This window comes from Fulmarus glacialis, unplaced genomic scaffold (assembly GCF_000690835.1).
Source record: "Fulmarus glacialis isolate BGI_N327 unplaced genomic scaffold, ASM69083v1 scaffold30819, whole genome shotgun sequence".
NCBI lineage: Eukaryota > Metazoa > Chordata > Aves > Procellariiformes > Procellariidae > Fulmarus > Fulmarus glacialis.
Window position 1 is genome coordinate 1 of NW_009233071.1, and position 16,596 is coordinate 16,596.

A 16,596-nucleotide genomic window follows, 5' to 3' on the forward strand; every position below is an offset into this window, starting at 1 on the left:
TCACCGGGTGGTGCTGGCGCTGTCCCTCTGGCGCTCCCCTTCCCCGCGGGCGATGGACGTGTCGAGGGTCTTCTTCGGTAAGCTGCGCGCCCTAGCCCTCACGCTGGAGAAGGAGGTGAGGCAGCTCGAGCGGGCCCTACGCAGAGAGGACACGGGTAAGCGCAGGCTTCGCCTCGTCTCCTTCCTGGGGCGGCCGAGTCCGCCAGGGCTGGGGCCTCCCGCTCCTAGGGCCGCAGCCCTGCTCCGGGGCTCCTGCTTGGCGTGTCCGTTCCACCCCCAGGCAGCAAGACCCCGAGTCCAGAAGGCGATCTGGAGAGTTGCTCCCGATGACTCCTGATGCTGGGCGTCACACCTGGGCGCTGGAGCTGATGGCTCTGCTGGGATAGCCCGGGGGCTGTCGTTCCTCGGGAGTCCTTGATTTGGGTTACCGCCTGCCGTTGTGCCCCTATGTCCTTCTGGGCATGCGGAGATGGGCCTTTGGTGGGCTGATGGCTCCGGGGATGGGCCTTGGGAGTAGCTCGGCAGGGGATTATTTGGGCTCCCCCTCTTACCATTGTCTCTCTGAGCAACTTTGTGGGTGCGTAGGTGAGCTTTTATCACGGGGAAAAACGGGATGAACGGGGAATCACATTCTTGCTTTTACTTTTTTCATGGATTGAGACAGCAAAACGCATTTGCAGGGCTTGTTCTCTCTCTGCATAGATAGCTTAAGCTTCTAGTTAGATTTATTGCTGTGCTATGTCTTGTCACATAGCAGGTGTCCTCTTTTACACTATTTGCATTAACTTTGATTTCCAGTGAAAGAAGTAATGACTGCTGCATGTGTAAGTGAACAATACTAACATCTGCCTACATGCAAATAAGGCGGAAGAATTCAGCTTTTTGTTGATGTATGTTTTTCAGTGGTGTATATATCACTTTTCTTCAACTTTTATTATTATTTCAAGTTCTTTAAGGATAAAAATTTAGCATAAATAATCCTTGATAGCCCAGGGACCTACCTATTGTACCAACATCTGCTATACATTAATTTTTACAGTATTAGCTGCAACAGTAAAATGGAAGTCTGTGCAGTTTCTCTGTGTAGTTAACATACTGTGCAAACTGCAGTCTCATGCTGTGCAAGGTACCCGATGTGAACTAGTTTCTCTTTGGTTTTCTTTATCTTGACTCTCTAACATATGACTCCAACATAGGAGATTACGTTCTGATGTAGAATATACTTGCATGCTAAAATACTAATACCCCTTTTTTCTTTCATGTGAACATGCATATCAAAGACTATGAAGATGAATCTCCAGTAAGAGTCTTACATGACCTCCATTGTGAAATCAGGACTCTGAAGGTAACATCTTAACTCACTTCTTTCTTGAAAAATTGGGTGGGGGGAGGGTGTTCCATAAACTTATGGTTCTATTTTGATCATTAAGCCACAATACAATTTTGTTAGTCAACAGTTCTGACCCTTATTTTTATTCATTTACCTCTAAGTCCTCATAATGGCTGTGGATGTCGGGGTAGTGCCCAAAAACTTGTGGGTGATTTAAAGCAGATTTAGCAGTGTTTATTAGTTTGCAGTCACTGTTGTTGTTCGGATCAGCAGGGGACAAAGGTAACAGGGAAGTTGTAGCTGTGCCAAGGCATAGGTATAGGGGAGAAGGATTCAGGAGCAGCAGCTCACTACAGAAGAGGTATGCTTGTTTGTGTTCAATGACTAGCACTTAGAATAAAGAAAATCTTCACAGAAGTTTCAGTACCTTCAGCCATTCAGTTAAATTTGTGAAGAATGTTCTTTATTTCTTTAATAGAAGTAGGAAAAATGGGCTATAGAAATGAGCAAGTGTAGAAATAATTGAGAGGTAAGCTAGTATATAAACTTGAGGTTTACCATCTGCTCTGCACGAATTCTTTGTATACGGGGAGTAAGAGTCCAAACTAATTGCTGTTATCTCATGTTTTTATGGAGTAATAGCATTTATTTTTGTTTGAGAGGTTATCAGTAAGTAGTTATCATACTGTGAACTGTCACCTTAGTTTAACTTTTGTAAGTTTTCGTACACTCATGCCTTATATATTCCTGATATATTTTAACCTAGTTTTCAGGTATAGATAAGACCTAAATTTGCTGCTTATCCTCATCTGAATTGAAGTTCAATACTTATTCCCAAAACACTTCATGTGTAAACAAATACCATGTGGTGATTTGAAAACCAATATTTGTTTTGGTTTCTCTCCCTCCACCCCCAAAGGAAAATGTTAATGCCGGTCTGGGTAAGAGTTGCTCTGAAAAACAAGCAATTCGTGACTTTATGAAGGCAATTGAAATATTGATGCAAAGAAATGCAGCAGATCTTGGAAAAATAAGAGAGCTGTTCCAGAAATATGGCTACAAACCACATGCCGAAGACTCTACAGGTAATATTTCTTGGCAATACAGTATGTGAAGGCAGATGTAATTTTCTAAAATGTTTCTCTCTTTAGCTATGTGTGTATTTCTATTAATTAAGAGATCAAATACATCTATGTTATTTGCTTTATAATAATATCCAGAGGGTAAAAGATTCTGTTGTGACTGGTGCCATAAGAATAAACCAAAATACAAAAACTTAGAGTTAGATCTCCTGGCATGCTTTTAAGTTAGTGTGTGGGTTTTTTTTCTCCAGTAATAGTTATATCCAGAAAACATGTTAGCAAACGTGTTTTCGTAACCTAGAGAATTATGCTGCTTCAGCTTCTCGTGCATGGGAAACTATTGTAGATGTATCTAAATTAGTTCGTATTCATATGTGAAAATTCCATTAACTGAAATCACTGTAATAATAACGTGCTCTGTAGCACAAATGGGACAAGAGAAGCACGTACAAATGAGACAAGAGAAGCACGTACGGGGATTAGGTGACATGTGGCAATCTATGAAGCAGTAGTAGCTTGATCATTGGAGGGGGCGCAGATCCTTAATCCAGTCAGAAAGTGCACACGCACTTGTGTGAAAAATCCAGATATGCCAAATGAGTTTAAAATACTACAATTGTCAGTACTACACACACCCCTTTCGGTATCAAGGGCCCAATCAATCTTCAAGATGCCTTTGGCAGGGCACGCCTTAACCTTCCCCTGAGCGTTATCCAGTCATTACACAAAATAAAGCTGTGGTCCTGGACCATATTCACCTCCAAGTAAAGCTACTACAACTGTTTTACAAAGATATGGCAGAAGGCTCTGATTTTATAGTACTTTCCTTCCTGTCCTCTCTCTGCCTTTAAAGAAGACTCCAAACAGAGCTACAAGGTTTTTTGGATTTTTTTAAGATGTATTTTTAAGCTAAGTGTACCTGAATATGTAATACCAATACACATAAAAAGGTAATGTCTCTGCCATATTATTTGGTGTGTTTCAGTTTATCTAACTACAGAAATGTACAAATTACACATTTGCTTATTTCTGCAGTGGACTCTTCTTGTTATCTAAAAAGCTACCCTCTTTCATGAGTTTTTAGTTGCTGCTTCATAACCTTTCTTCGATACTGGTTTTCTGTAGAATGACCATTCTAGTACTGTGTGCAGCCTTTGCTCTTTCCCCAAAAACGTTTTCAGTTATATACAAATTTTGTTTTTATTGTCATTTATGTGGTACATCTTTAATGAATTTCCACTCTTGCACTGAAATGAAAACAAATAAATATATTTAAGATTAGCACTTCCTGCCTGCTCCATGCAGGGAGATGAATTCTATTAAAAATACAGTTGTGTAAAAATCTTTCGCTTTCATTTTTCCTAGAAATAATATTTACTAATAGAGTGAAATTCAGTAAATGTGTGACCTATATTATAAATACAGCTTAGTCTGATATAAGCTTTTGATATCTGTTGTAGCTTCAGGTTCACTGCTTTAAAATGAAAGAAGGAATCTAGTTTTTACAATAATAAATAAAAAATTTTTGATTGGAGGGGGGGAAGTCCCATTTTATAAATTCTTAAAACAAAAACTTCTGACATTTTTTTTTTTTAATTATTACTTTTCTCAAACAGAAGAGGAAGAAGAAATTAACAGTGATTTGACGGTGTCTGTCCAGAATAAATCTGGTGAAGAAAAAGCAGATGATACACCTCATCTTCCTACTTGTACTGAGAAGCCACTGGTGCCCAAAGACCCACTGCGTAACCCCCAGCTTTCTGATTTTGGTCTTTCACAATATGCTTTCTCCAGGCCTTGGAGTGCAATGAAAGGACAACATGCAACAAATGCATATCAAGAAAATTCAAAGAACAGGACTCCACTAAAAACACAGACCCCCTGTATTTTGCCCAAAACACCAAAATGTATGCTAAGGATGGACGATTATGAGTGCATAACACCAAAACTTGAACACTTTGGCATTAGTGAACATACCATGTGTATGAATGAAGATTATACAATGTCACTTATTCATAAAACTGCTCAGACAAGCAAGAAGTGAGTAAATTACTTAAGTTCAGATTGTTTCTCTACTGAATTTTCTGTAGTAGTTTCTTGCTGTACTAATTTCTTGCTGCTATTGCCCTTCTCTTTTTCTTCAAGCAGGTGATATGTTATTATTTACCAGCTGGTTAGTTAGTCCTGTGTCTTTATTCAACTCTCTATGTGTCTTTTCACATACCCTTTGCAGTGCCAAACGCTACCATGAAACACATCTCTGATATACTCCTTCCCTTGACTGCACCATGATAAGGATCTTGCGTACACAATCTATTTGCAAAGGGAAAATGCACAGTACATCTGTGATCTTTTGCTTCCCTTAACCTTGAATTTGGTTTTGAGGACATGTTGTCTGCAGTAGATATTACATAGCCAATTTAAAGGTTTCAAAAGCTTTAGGAATATAGACCCAGAAAAACTTCTAAAGCATTCTGTAAAATGCCTCATTGTAGAAACATCTCTTACATTATCCAGCCCCACCTTACAAACAGTTAGCTCTTTTTGCTCCAGTCTTCTGTTGAAAAGATATCTCCAGATTTTCACTGTTCTAATTAAAATTAAAGAAAAGAATTTGCAGCAGTGAGGTGTAGAACACCTTAGCAGTAGAAGTATTTTTCTATACTTCTAAGGTCATGTAAAGGTAGTTAGATCATGTTTTTATAGTTAGTATTAGTAACACATTCAATTTTAAAAGCTGACAGTATTTAAAAGAAACTCGCTGTTCTGCAGCTAAATATTTGGTATTTAGAGAAATTATTCAAAAAACAAGAACCATATTCAAAATAAATTGTGGAAATAATCATTCAACTTCCCCCTGACCTTCCAAGTCCTTGATATTTGCAATATAGGCACAGGTGTGAAGTTCTTCAGAACCATGCCAACTTAAGTGACTTTGTCCCCCAAAGATCCAGATTACTGCAATGGTTAAATTTTGAGTGTTTTTTTAATTTTAAGATTGCTGGGGGGAAAAGTGAAAGTGAAAAGATATATTTTCTTTAAAAATAGTTTTGGGATCTGGTTTTGAATAGTTATGTAAAATACTATCATGTCTGTAAAGCTTTATAGTATTGGAATTGTAATAACAGGAAAACTGTTACTGAATCCTGAAAAATATTAATTCAAAAAGCATTCCCTCTCAAATAATATTTTGAAAATAGCTTCAGCTTATCACACAATTTAAGTTCTTTTGATATCTATAGCTTTTTGTGGTTTTGTATGACTTTTCCTATTTAATAAGAACTGTTTTAAATGTGCTCTTCAGCTTATGGTTGTAATTTATAAATGGATACTTCCACAAATGTAGATTCTATTTCTGTGGCTTCTAGTGAAACAATTAGACAGTCCACTAGCAATATTTGTATATAATTAAAAAAAAAAAAAAAATCACACTAGCAGTCTTCCATACCCCTAATGATAATACTAAAATTCTGTTGAGAATTAGTTACAGCATGATCGTTCTTTAACACATCATCATTATTAATGACCAAAACAGATGGACACACGCTAATTGTGACTAAAGTTAAAGCTGCGTATGGATTCAGAATTAGTGGCATACATGAGAGGTCATGACATTAAGCCATTAGAGTTAAAATGTTGTTTAACTGTCTTTTAGCTTATTTGTTTTGTTTATTTTACAATATTAAGTTAGAGTTAGCTTGCGATTTGATCAGAAAGGTTGAAACAATTAAACAGCTTGTTACCTCAAAAAAGCATTCATCTCACCTCCTTTTTTTTTTTTTTTTTTTTTGTTCCCTACTGGATAACGTGCAGATTCTCTTCCCTGAGGATCCGATAAGCAAAAAAACTAGTACAAATGAACTAGCCTTATACCTGTAGTTTCCAGGTACAAAGACAGGTAATAATTCTGACTTTCTTGGAGGCAGACCTGCCCTTTCATATTCCTTCTTTGTGCCAGCCACATCTTGTACCTAGCTGAAATCTGTCTAGCAGCTGTGCATTGTGTGAAAACCACTTTAAAAATTCATCTCAAAGTTCTTAAAAATACTTAGTAGACCTTAACTCCTCCAACTTTGTTTTTCAGGTTTTCAGTTTTGAAGCAGGTAAAAAAAACAATATACTTCGGTGCACCTACTACAAAACTGAAACCAAAAGTAATTATGAACGAAAAGGAAAAAAAAAATCGAACAAAAATGTTTATTGTTAGACTTGTTCTTCTCCATTGTAAAAACTAAAAATCATATGGTTTCAGGTATCTGTAATATTTCCAAGGCAAAACTGACTTGAAAAATTACTTTTTTTTTTTAACTCAAAATTTGAGATGTGTTCATCTAAGTAAAATATACTGCCTCAAATGGATTTTTTTTTTTTTTTTTTTTTAAGCTTAGGCTTTTTGTAGAGAAGCTCTATATCTGGTTCTCCTAGTTAAGATAACTTTTAAAACATTTAAAATAATTTTCTTATAGACACACTTTTGCGTAGAGTTTAGGTAAGCTTCCACTTTTTGTCTGGTATTGTCTCTTTAACTGCCTACACCCTTCTTCCAGTAGAATATCTTGGATATGAAAAATGAATTTTAAAAATTTCAGTTTCTAATTTTGTGAAATTGATATTAAATGGCTTTTCACTCTGAAATCAGCTAGTGATTAACATAGGTAATCTTATTCAAACTTAAATTGAATTAAAAATCTTTTATTAAGAGCCAAAAAGATTTCCTCTTGTTGTTTAGAATTTTGTAGGCAACAAGCAATTTAAAATAAAATAGACTGTACCCCTAATACAGAATTGATCATCTGGGACAAAGAAAATTGATCCTACCCTGGACACCTTTTTCTTTATTTTGTTTCGTTTGGGGGTTTTTTTTAATGCCTTTGATTGAAATCTCAGTATACTTGATAATTTGTGGATGGACTGAACGTTTGCATGCTACAAATTGCTGCAGAAGAATCCTAGATGAAAAAATCTATGGAAAAAATAATCTTTGAGGAAATGAATTTTTGACTTGCATATTGATGAACAAATACTGGAAAAGAGATCAGGTTGACAGTATTCTTTTAATTCTTCGTATTACTTGAGAGCTAATTGAGGGTTTTGGTTTTCAGGTTGGTTAAAAAAGATGATCATGAAGTGAATGTACCAGAAATGACATCCGGGGAAATCATGGTTACTCCTGGGCCAAAACCAAAAGTGACAGCTGAGAATGGTAAGTTAAAAATAAAATAAATGTGAAATAAATATACATATGCATTTTTTATATAATGCATGGGTAAATGCATTGCAAACACATGGTAAACTTTTAAACTGTTTCTTGTTAAATATAGTTAATTTAGGCCCAGTCATTGTATAAGTACTAATGTCTAGAAAATGAAACGTTGGTGGCTTCTGTGGCAAAGTTTCTCACTTCAGTATAAATCTAGAATTATGCAGAGGGATCCATCATTTTGTAACTGCAACTTACCCTTATTTGAAATAAAAATACTGTTTTGCCAACTTAGCCTTTTTTTCCTGAGAATACGCATTAGATCTGTTTAAAGATAGGAAAGAAACTGCTTTGAAAGAGGCTAACGAGACAGTAACTTAGATCTTTCAAGAGTAGCGCTAAAACTTCTTTGAGACGAGATGTAATATGTTCTCTTGAAAATGGGTGAAGATCTTGGGACAAACATAGTGATGATTGAATATATGAGAAGCTAAAGCAATGTTGATTTAAGTTGAGCTTTTTCAGTTATATTCAGTAGTGGGACTAGATTTATTACCTTTTTTTTTTACATTTGCATTTGCTGCTTTTATGGAATTCTGTAATTTGGATGGTTCTTCATACTAAAAATAGCTAAAATGATACAGGTGTTTTAGAATATGCAAATCTATGAAAAGCTGATAGAAAACTAAACTGGGGCACTGGAACTGATAATATGTATATATGTGTGTGTATGTATACATTTTTATTTTTATCCATCCATCCCACCCCCCCCCCGCTTAATTTCAGCAGGTGACTGGATGGCTTCTCCTATGATATTTGTGTTCTGTACTCCTGATGTGAAAATCCCTTCCAGAACAAATAGTACAGTATTATCAAGATCACCAAAGACAAATGAACTGCCTCTTCCCAGTCATGCAGGAACACCACGGTTTCCAGATTTTGAAACAAGATGGCTAAAACCGGAAGCTAAGGTAGTAAATAGCAATTTTGTACATTTTCACATACTTTTTACCATAAGCAGTTTTTCAAATGTCAGTTTGGGATTCTTTTCCAATACTAATTTTTCTTATGTCATTGTAGAAAAACTTTATAATGGTAATTTTGGAAGAACATTAAATTTTTACCTAAGTGTGCTGGTTTTGGCTGGGATAGTGTTAACTTTCTTTGTAGTAGCTAGTATGGGGCTATGTTTTGGATTTGTGCTGAAAACAGTGTTGATAATATAGAGATGTTTTCGTTATGGCTGAGAAGTGCTTACACAGAGTCAAGGTCTTCTCAGCTTCTCATGCTCTACCGACTGAGAAGGCTGGAGATACACAAGAAGTTGGGAGGGGGCACAGCCAGGACAACTGACCCAAACTGGCCAAAGGGATATTACATACCATATGACGTCGTGCTCAGTATATAAACTAGGGGGCAGCTGGCCAGGGGAGGGACCGCTGCTCAGGGACTGGGTGGGCATCGGTGGTGAGCAATTGGTTTTGGGGTTTTTTTTTTCATTTGCATCACTTATCTTTCTTGGGGTTTATTTCTCTTTTTGTTATCTTTCTTTTCATTACGCAGTAGTAGTAGTAGCATATTATTTTATTTCAATTACTAAACTGTTCTTATCTCAATCCATAAGTGTTCTCATTTTTACTTTTCTGATTCTCTCTCCCATCCCACTGAGGGGGGGAGTGAGCGAGCAGCTCTGTGGTGTTTGGCTGCCTGCCGGATTAAACCACAACAGTAAATTAACTGACAGCATTTAATACCTCTTTTGCAGCAGGTAAAGCAGGAGGAGAAGATTGAGTCGGTGACAAAGAAAGAGAAACAATACATAGAGGATAGCATTCCTTTTGCTGTGAGGGCTGATGAGTATCTTAAACACTTTGGAGACCCATCTCCTCCCAAAATAAACCACTATGACCAGCTACTCAGTACTCCTCCACCTCCAGAAATAACAAGGATACCAGATGATGTTCTACAGGTTAGCTAATATACTTTTTTTTCCTAAGTAGTTTTAATATCAAAATAGTAAAATTAAAAGGGCTTAGTTCTATCAAATTTTATTCTTCAAAAAGAAAGAGTTCTCTGCTGCTTATTAAAAATGTATAAACTGTAATCTTGTTTTGAGTTCTTAGATAATTGTTTTTATTACCTTTTAATGTTTCCTGTAGATTCTGTCCAAGTATAACCATAAAGTAGACTCTTCTAAAGCCACAGAAATGGAGACCAAGGCAGGAAATACTACAAGATATGAAAGTGATTTCACCAATTACTGCAATAAAGAGAATAGGTATGATTAAATTTTACAAATTTGGTTAAGTAATTTAATTTGGAAAAGCTATGAAGATGCTTTAACGCATTTAGGAATTCATGCAGCTGCTTGCTCTTCAGCTACCAAAATAGCTCTCGTTGCTGTGACTAAGAACTATTCTTTGACATAGTATCTGACTGCCTTTACTGTAAAGAACAAATATTATAATTGATTGTGTGTTTGAATCCTCTAAACTTAAAAAAAAAAAAAAACAAAAAAAAAACCAAACAAACAAAAAAAAAACCAAACCACAAATAAAGGTAGAGTTTTACTGTTTTATCTGTAGGTATATTTTGCTTCGTGGCAATCAAAGCACCAGTGAATGCTTTCTTATGAGTAAATTTAGGCAATAAAACTAAGGAATTGGAGAAAACTCTATAAGTGACATGACCGATTTCACGGTCATTTTGGCAAAGACAAAGTTCTTTGAAATGCAAAGCCACCTTATGAACAATATGTTAGATTAAATTAGTCTACAATAAGTATGACTAATCTTTGAACAATGGAATAATAGCTTTAAAAAGAACTTGATCTATTTGAATAGAAAGAAGTTTTTGTGACAACTTGATCAAGTGTAGATATTCCTGATTCAATGTAATGTATATTACACTTGTTGATTACCTGTTAAACTTGGGGTCAGTACTGATTATTTAGGTAAGAGGTACAAGGAACATGTGATTATTATTTGACTCCATACAGCAACCCAGAATGAGACTGATAAAAGTAGCTATCTTAATATACTTTGAGTAATCAAATAAAGTTTTCAATGTTTTTGTCTTCTGCTAATTCAAAATATGATTGAGATAATAAGTTCATGAACTCTTCTGGATATATTTGCAGAGGATATCCTGGATTTTTCAAGCCAAACATCTGAAATCAAGCTGAAGACCATGTTGAGACTGTTTCACATTCATGGATCATATCACTGAATCCTAACAAGCTCAAAAAGCAAAAGAAAATAATGGTGGGAGGAAAGAGCCATACAAAGGAAAAGCTTTTTTAGGGGAGAAAGTTTGATGTGGATAAACTCGTTTGAACTAACAACTTGTGCTTAAATTTTTATTGAAATTATTGGCAAAATATATTGAGGGTTTTTAAACATATATATGCTTCAAAGGGGACCGGGGTCATGTATGAGGTAGTACTTAGTTGTTTCACCTGATTCTTATGTTTGTTGTGTATGCTTGCGTTTGCTGCTGTGCTGTTGCTGTGTGCATTCTGTAAGTGGTGCTGTCACTTCTAAACACGCACACCTATGCCTATAATAGCTGACCAAGCTGAAGTCCTTAGAGCTGTTGGGCACATTTTTGGTATCTGGTAGTCACAGTAATTAGGATTTTTTTCTACCAGAGATTTTACTTTGGTCCACAAGAAATCCCAACTGCATATCCTTGTTTGGAGACAGTTTGCTGTTTCCAGTGTCAGCTATTCCTCTGAATGACTCCAGAACTGCTCTTACCAGCTGTACATGGTCTTCATCTGTCATTTATATGAGCGCAAGCATGCAACACATGAGAAGGGAGATACTGTCCCAGGAGATGGGGAGAAGTTTATGCTTTTCTGAACACAGCTCCACATTTTTTTGAAGTCCTCAGGTGCAAACATCTAGAGATGTCCGGAAGTATTTCTCCAGTTGCTTAGACAGACTTGTCCTGGCTAAAACCTAGCAAGTAAAGGTGCCTTTTTCCTGCTATTCCAGTCATTCTCCAGGATAAGCGTACATCAAATTAACTGGGGAAGCTGATTTTCTACTAGTTCTGGCCTGAACACACTGTCATTTTTCTGTGCTAGCTTCTGTTTAAAATATGTATGTGTTATTATGTGTCAGTCTGAGCTTGATCAACACTTTTGAATACTAAATAAATCTGTCTCAGATGCTTGGTGGCTGCTTGGAAAACTAATCATCTGCTGATATAAAAGCACTTACTTTTTCTACCCAACTTCTTCAGAGAGTGAAGGCCAGACCTGCTTCCAGCACCTCCACAGGCTAAAACCACTTAATGGGCCAGATGCTAGTCATGGAATGTCACGGCCTTAAAAAGGTACAAAGTATTCTGCTGCAGAGCAAGAATCTTTCAGCCGGCACTAAGCAGGAGGGGTTTCACAGCCTGCATTCTCCCTCCACAGCGCTTCATGGCTACTTTCTTGCCCTGAAGCAAGCCAGATACCCTGAAAGACTCCATTTAACATGAAATGGAACAAGCAGCACCACTGTCCTGGACCTTGCCGTATTTCCGCCGCCACCTTCAACTAAGGAAATTCCCAAAAGGGCTTAGAAATGTCTTTTCTCTAAACTTGAGAAAAACTCTGCATTCCACTGTCCTTTCCTCTGTTAGGGAACGGTACAGTTGTACCTAGCAGTGCTGGGGTTCTCACTGTAAGCCACTTGCATCATCTTTCTTGCCTATTAAACAACATTTTCTGCAACATTTTGTAGCTATTTCATTAACTAATATGAAAGGGATTTAATTAATATTTTGAGATACAAATTATCTTCGAGATGACAATTGAAGTCTTAAAATCTTATGGTCTACTCAAGCTATTATGACATGATGCTGGCATAAGACTTTTTGGAATCTAGAAATGAAGTTTTACTAGTTTTGGTTTTCTTGCCTACGATATTACCCTAATGCAAGTAATATTGCTGTATGTACTTATATTCTTCTTTATAGCAGAACCACTGCTCTGAGGTGGATATAATCAGAGCAGCAAAACAAAAGCTAGTTTTAGTTTGTCATGCTTTACCTGTGAAAACCTTTTAGGTTTCAGTAAGGCCTAAGCAGTGTTGGAGTATTGGGGGTGGGGGAGGGAAAAGTTGGCAGAAGTGAAAGCACAAGCAGTGTTGGAAACTGATCTGTGTTCAAAATAAACTGGGGAGGGAAAGTTTTGTGGTTTGTTTTGTGGTTTTTTTCCCCAACACAGATCAGTTCTCTCAGGCAGGTGGCTGCGTGGCCATCTGATAAACTGCACAAGTTCAAATGCTGGAACAACCAAGGATGTAGCCGTGGGGCTGGAGGAGAGGAAAACTCCACCTAAGCCAGGATTGCTGCTGAAGAAAGGCTTGTCCCGCTGTGCACTAAAGTAATATAACATGTCAGAGTGGGAATGATGCAAAAGAACTTAAAACAAAAGTTACATGTTGGTTTGTTGTGGGGTGAATCTGACAACAGCATTGGCCTGTCAGAAAGTGCAGTTTGGATAAACAGTAGCAAACACAGTAGTTCTGTAAGGGACAGTCGTCACCTGAAAATGGGCAAAACTGACTCCCAGTATGGTTCTGTGTTGTGCTTAATTTAGTTTAACTGGGGGCTGCTTCCACTAGAGGCTGTTTCACCATTCTCTTGCCTATGTGAGCGCTAGATCAGATGTAAGGGAAGGGTGAGAATGGGATCACATCTAGCAGTAGCCTGCAGCCAGAAAAGATTGAACCCAGCACAAAATTGCACTTCAGTATTTAGGGACATCTGGGAAGCAACCAAAAAAGCATAGCCTTTAGTTTTCCTTCGTTTGCTGTGGTTCTCAATCTTGTTTTCATTTTTTTAAGTATATCAAATGTGTCAGCTAACAGAAGCTTCTCTCCATAATCCCATTTGTTGTCAAAGGAGTCTCTCGATTGTTCTGCCTAGGAAGCCCCTGAAGGTGGTCGGTGCTTTCTTAGCTTGGAAATATTTTGCCTGAGGTTAAATACAAATATAGATCTCGCAGTGAAATGAAACTTCCCAGATGGTTGTCAGATGGATAAATGACAAGCATCGCTTTTAATGCCTCCCACTGTGCTTTTATTGATGTTTTTATAAATCACTGGAGCAATAACTGGAGTCCAGGCTTCCTTGGTTATTTAAAGCATCATGGATGTGATATTTGCTTATTTCTATAAGATGCGGTATTTGCTTTGTTCCCTGTTGTCATTATTCACATGCTTCAGTACATGTGGTGGTTGCATGTGCTCCACCAACAGCTGGAGCTGATGTTGGAGCTGCCTTGTATTTTGGGGAGTACCTTGCTTCCCCATGGGACAGTAATACAGAGACTGTGGCATTTATTAGGAGCAATGAAAACATCCAGTGGCCGCACTATGGAATCACATGTACATTAGTCCACAGGAATACAACTTTCTACCCAGAAGACATCAGATGATGCTGGCTATATTATCTATCAACTTAAACGTGAAACCTCATGCTGTTCTTACAGTAATACCCACTTTTACAAAGGGGCAGTTGACATCATGGGAGGGAGCTGATGAGGTCTGTGAACTTCTTTGATCTTGTCCTGTCTAATTCAAGGTGAAGAGTTAAAAAATAGCATAAATGTGCACACACAGGAAATGGTCCACGGAAGAAGATGCTCTGCTACATAGGCGTTTCTCCCCGGGAGAGACCAAGGAAAGCATAGTTTGCAGAATACCCAGCAGGAAGGTGTTCAAATACTTTCATAATTTTTGGCATAATGTGTTCCTGCCTTAAAGCCCTGTGGTTACGCTCCCTGATGATTGCTTACGCAATTGTTGTAAACCAATCTAAGGCCTTGCTGCACCGTCCCGCCTTTCCTCTCCCCCAGCTGGAGGTCCCACGCCCTTGGTTGTGTCACTGCAGTTGCGGTGCATGGGAAGACATTCCTGACCCTTCCCTGCTCCCCCAGCCACCAGGAACTAATTGTAGTTTTCCAAGGTTAAATTATTCATGGACTCTGCGCACTGACCCAGATCACTGCTCACCTGTACAGGCACCGACGGGTGTTGAGGCAAGAGAAGGGAAGGGGCGGGGGCAGTGGGAGCCAGGACATCCTCCTTCGCTAGCAGTTTAAGCTGCTGGGGGAATCATATCCTGTCTGTCTGGCTGCTTTGGTAAGGTTTCCTGAGGCTGTTGTTCCGTGAGCGCTGAAGCAATTCCTCTTCTTCACCCCACCACCCATCATCCCTTCCCCCTTCCTGGGACAACTGCTGGGGTGGTTGTGCATGAATTAGACTGGTGGCGACACAGCTACTACAGCAAACCTCACCCTTGAAGAGGGCCCTGTAGGTGCAGGGTGGTGTTCCTTCCTGGCCATGTAGGCTGTTGTGATGTGGTGTGGTGGGACCATATTTCGAGCCTTTAGTACTTTTAAGTCTGTGCTTCCCTTCTCCTTTTCAAGTATAAGCCTCCTGCTCTCCAGTGCTGTTCCTAAACCGAAGGCAGCAGCAGTGTGGCATGCTTGCCAGCGGGTGCTGGGCTAGGCGAGGGCTGTGGGACGGTGCACAGCCCCTGCTGAGCAGGCAGGCAGCGAGGGCTGTTGGTGTGGGACTGCTGCGTGCCTGGTGCTGTTCTTCAAACACCCTACCTGGAACCACTGTTGGGGCTTTCCCCTCTTGTCCTCTGAAGCCTGGGGTTCAGGCAAAAGACTTCAGTAGAAGACTAGAAGGAAAAGGGTCAGCTATGCTGGCTCCTATCTTTTCTTCAGCAATGGAGTGCTGGGAGGTCTTCTACATCTCCCAAATGTGCACTGAGGACTCAGGGGAAGGAATACTTGGATTCAAACAGCATACAGAGCGTGGCTGGCTGGGTCAGGTGCAGTTTCAGGCCCCTATTAAAGACTCCCAAGTCTCTTCAAGCTTGAAGACACTAACTCATGTTTTTCTGCATGCCTGAAGCATGGGGTGGGGGAATTCATGCCTCAGCCAGCGCTAAGAGGAGCTCACCCAGAGGTGCCCTTGAAGCCGTCACTTGCAGCATTCACTGGATTTTCTTGCTGAGTTTTGAAGAGGTCAAGTGAGGTTTTGGGCCAGGATGTCTCTACTTAAGCCTGTCAGTTCTGTGAGACTGGAAGTACCCCAGGGAGGGTCTCGAACACCCTGGCCCCTCTGAACCTAGCCCTTTTAGCCATTTTTTATCTCCAGCGCCTTGCCCCGGTTTGCCAGCCAGGCATCCCCCGTCATCGCCGACAGGTCTTTGTGGCCAGGCACGGCGCCAGCTGCGCACAACATGACACGGGTGTTCTACAATTCACATTCCTCAGGGCCCTGTTCTGTCAGAGGAACGGATGCTTTTTTTAACCCAGCTGATGGGCTGTAATGTCTAGACGCAAGGGCTGAGCCAAGAGCAGCAGGTAATTGGATCGCTTTGGGACTGGCAGTTTGTTCTTAGCTGTCGCGTTACTTACAGCGCTGTTCTTTGAACACGACCATAGCTGCTGTCGTTCATTTGTTCTGACACAACAGGGTTTCTGAGACCTTCTCATTTTTCCATGTTTTCCATAGCAAGAGTGAGAACTTGCTGATAATGCTTAATGTTTTTCTGCTGCACCACAACTGTTTCTGCTTTTGACCAGAGCTGTAAAGCAAAACTTCAGCCTCCACAACTGCTCCAGTCAGACGGCGAACGTGGTGCCGGAGCGGGGAGTGTGTCTGATGCAGCCCAGGTTATTGACAAAGTGTGCGTACAAGTCTTGTCCTCGCTGCTTAACTAGGGAGGGAATTAACCCAGATACCAGTTCCTCCACCAGAGACGCAGGCAGCCTCTCCCAAAAGCGCTGCAGAAGAACTTTTATGAGGGTTGTGCTGCCATTGCAGGGAAGGAAATGGCTGCTCTTCTGAGGCTGTAGCCTCCGTTCCTGTACATACATATGTATGTGCATACACACACATGCATGAACCTGTAGTGGAGGGGTGGTGAAATCAGAGGGGGACTGTGAAAACAGAGCCCTTAGTTCA

At 39.5% G+C, this 16,596-nt stretch overlaps 1 protein-coding gene across 1 annotated transcript; it reads left to right on the forward strand.

The window, feature by feature from the left end:
- The first annotated feature begins 52 nt into the window (after window positions 1-52).
- Window positions 53-12,996, forward strand: SKA3 (spindle and kinetochore associated complex subunit 3). The gene is made up of 9 exons (XM_009585187.1): window positions 53-155; window positions 1,281-1,345; window positions 2,250-2,415; window positions 4,029-4,452; window positions 7,515-7,615; window positions 8,399-8,586; window positions 9,387-9,581; window positions 9,772-9,890; window positions 12,834-12,996. The coding sequence occupies exons 1-9, from the start codon at window positions 53-55 to the stop codon at window positions 12,994-12,996; spliced, it is 1,524 nt and encodes a 507-aa protein (XP_009583482.1).
- Window positions 12,997-16,596: the final 3,600 nt, after the last annotated feature.

Bases quoted from the DNA above. Each gene is read 5' to 3' on its own strand.
- SKA3 (XM_009585187.1), top strand. From the start codon at position 53: ATGGACGTGTCGAGGGTCTTCTTCGGTAAGCTGCGCGCCCTAGCCCTC. The intron at 2,416-4,028 runs GTAATATTTCTT...TTTCTCAAACAG, and splicing joins ACATGCCGAAGACTCTACAG to AAGAGGAAGAAGAAATTAAC. The intron at 9,582-9,771 runs GTTAGCTAATAT...TGTTTCCTGTAG, and splicing joins TACCAGATGATGTTCTACAG to ATTCTGTCCAAGTATAACCA.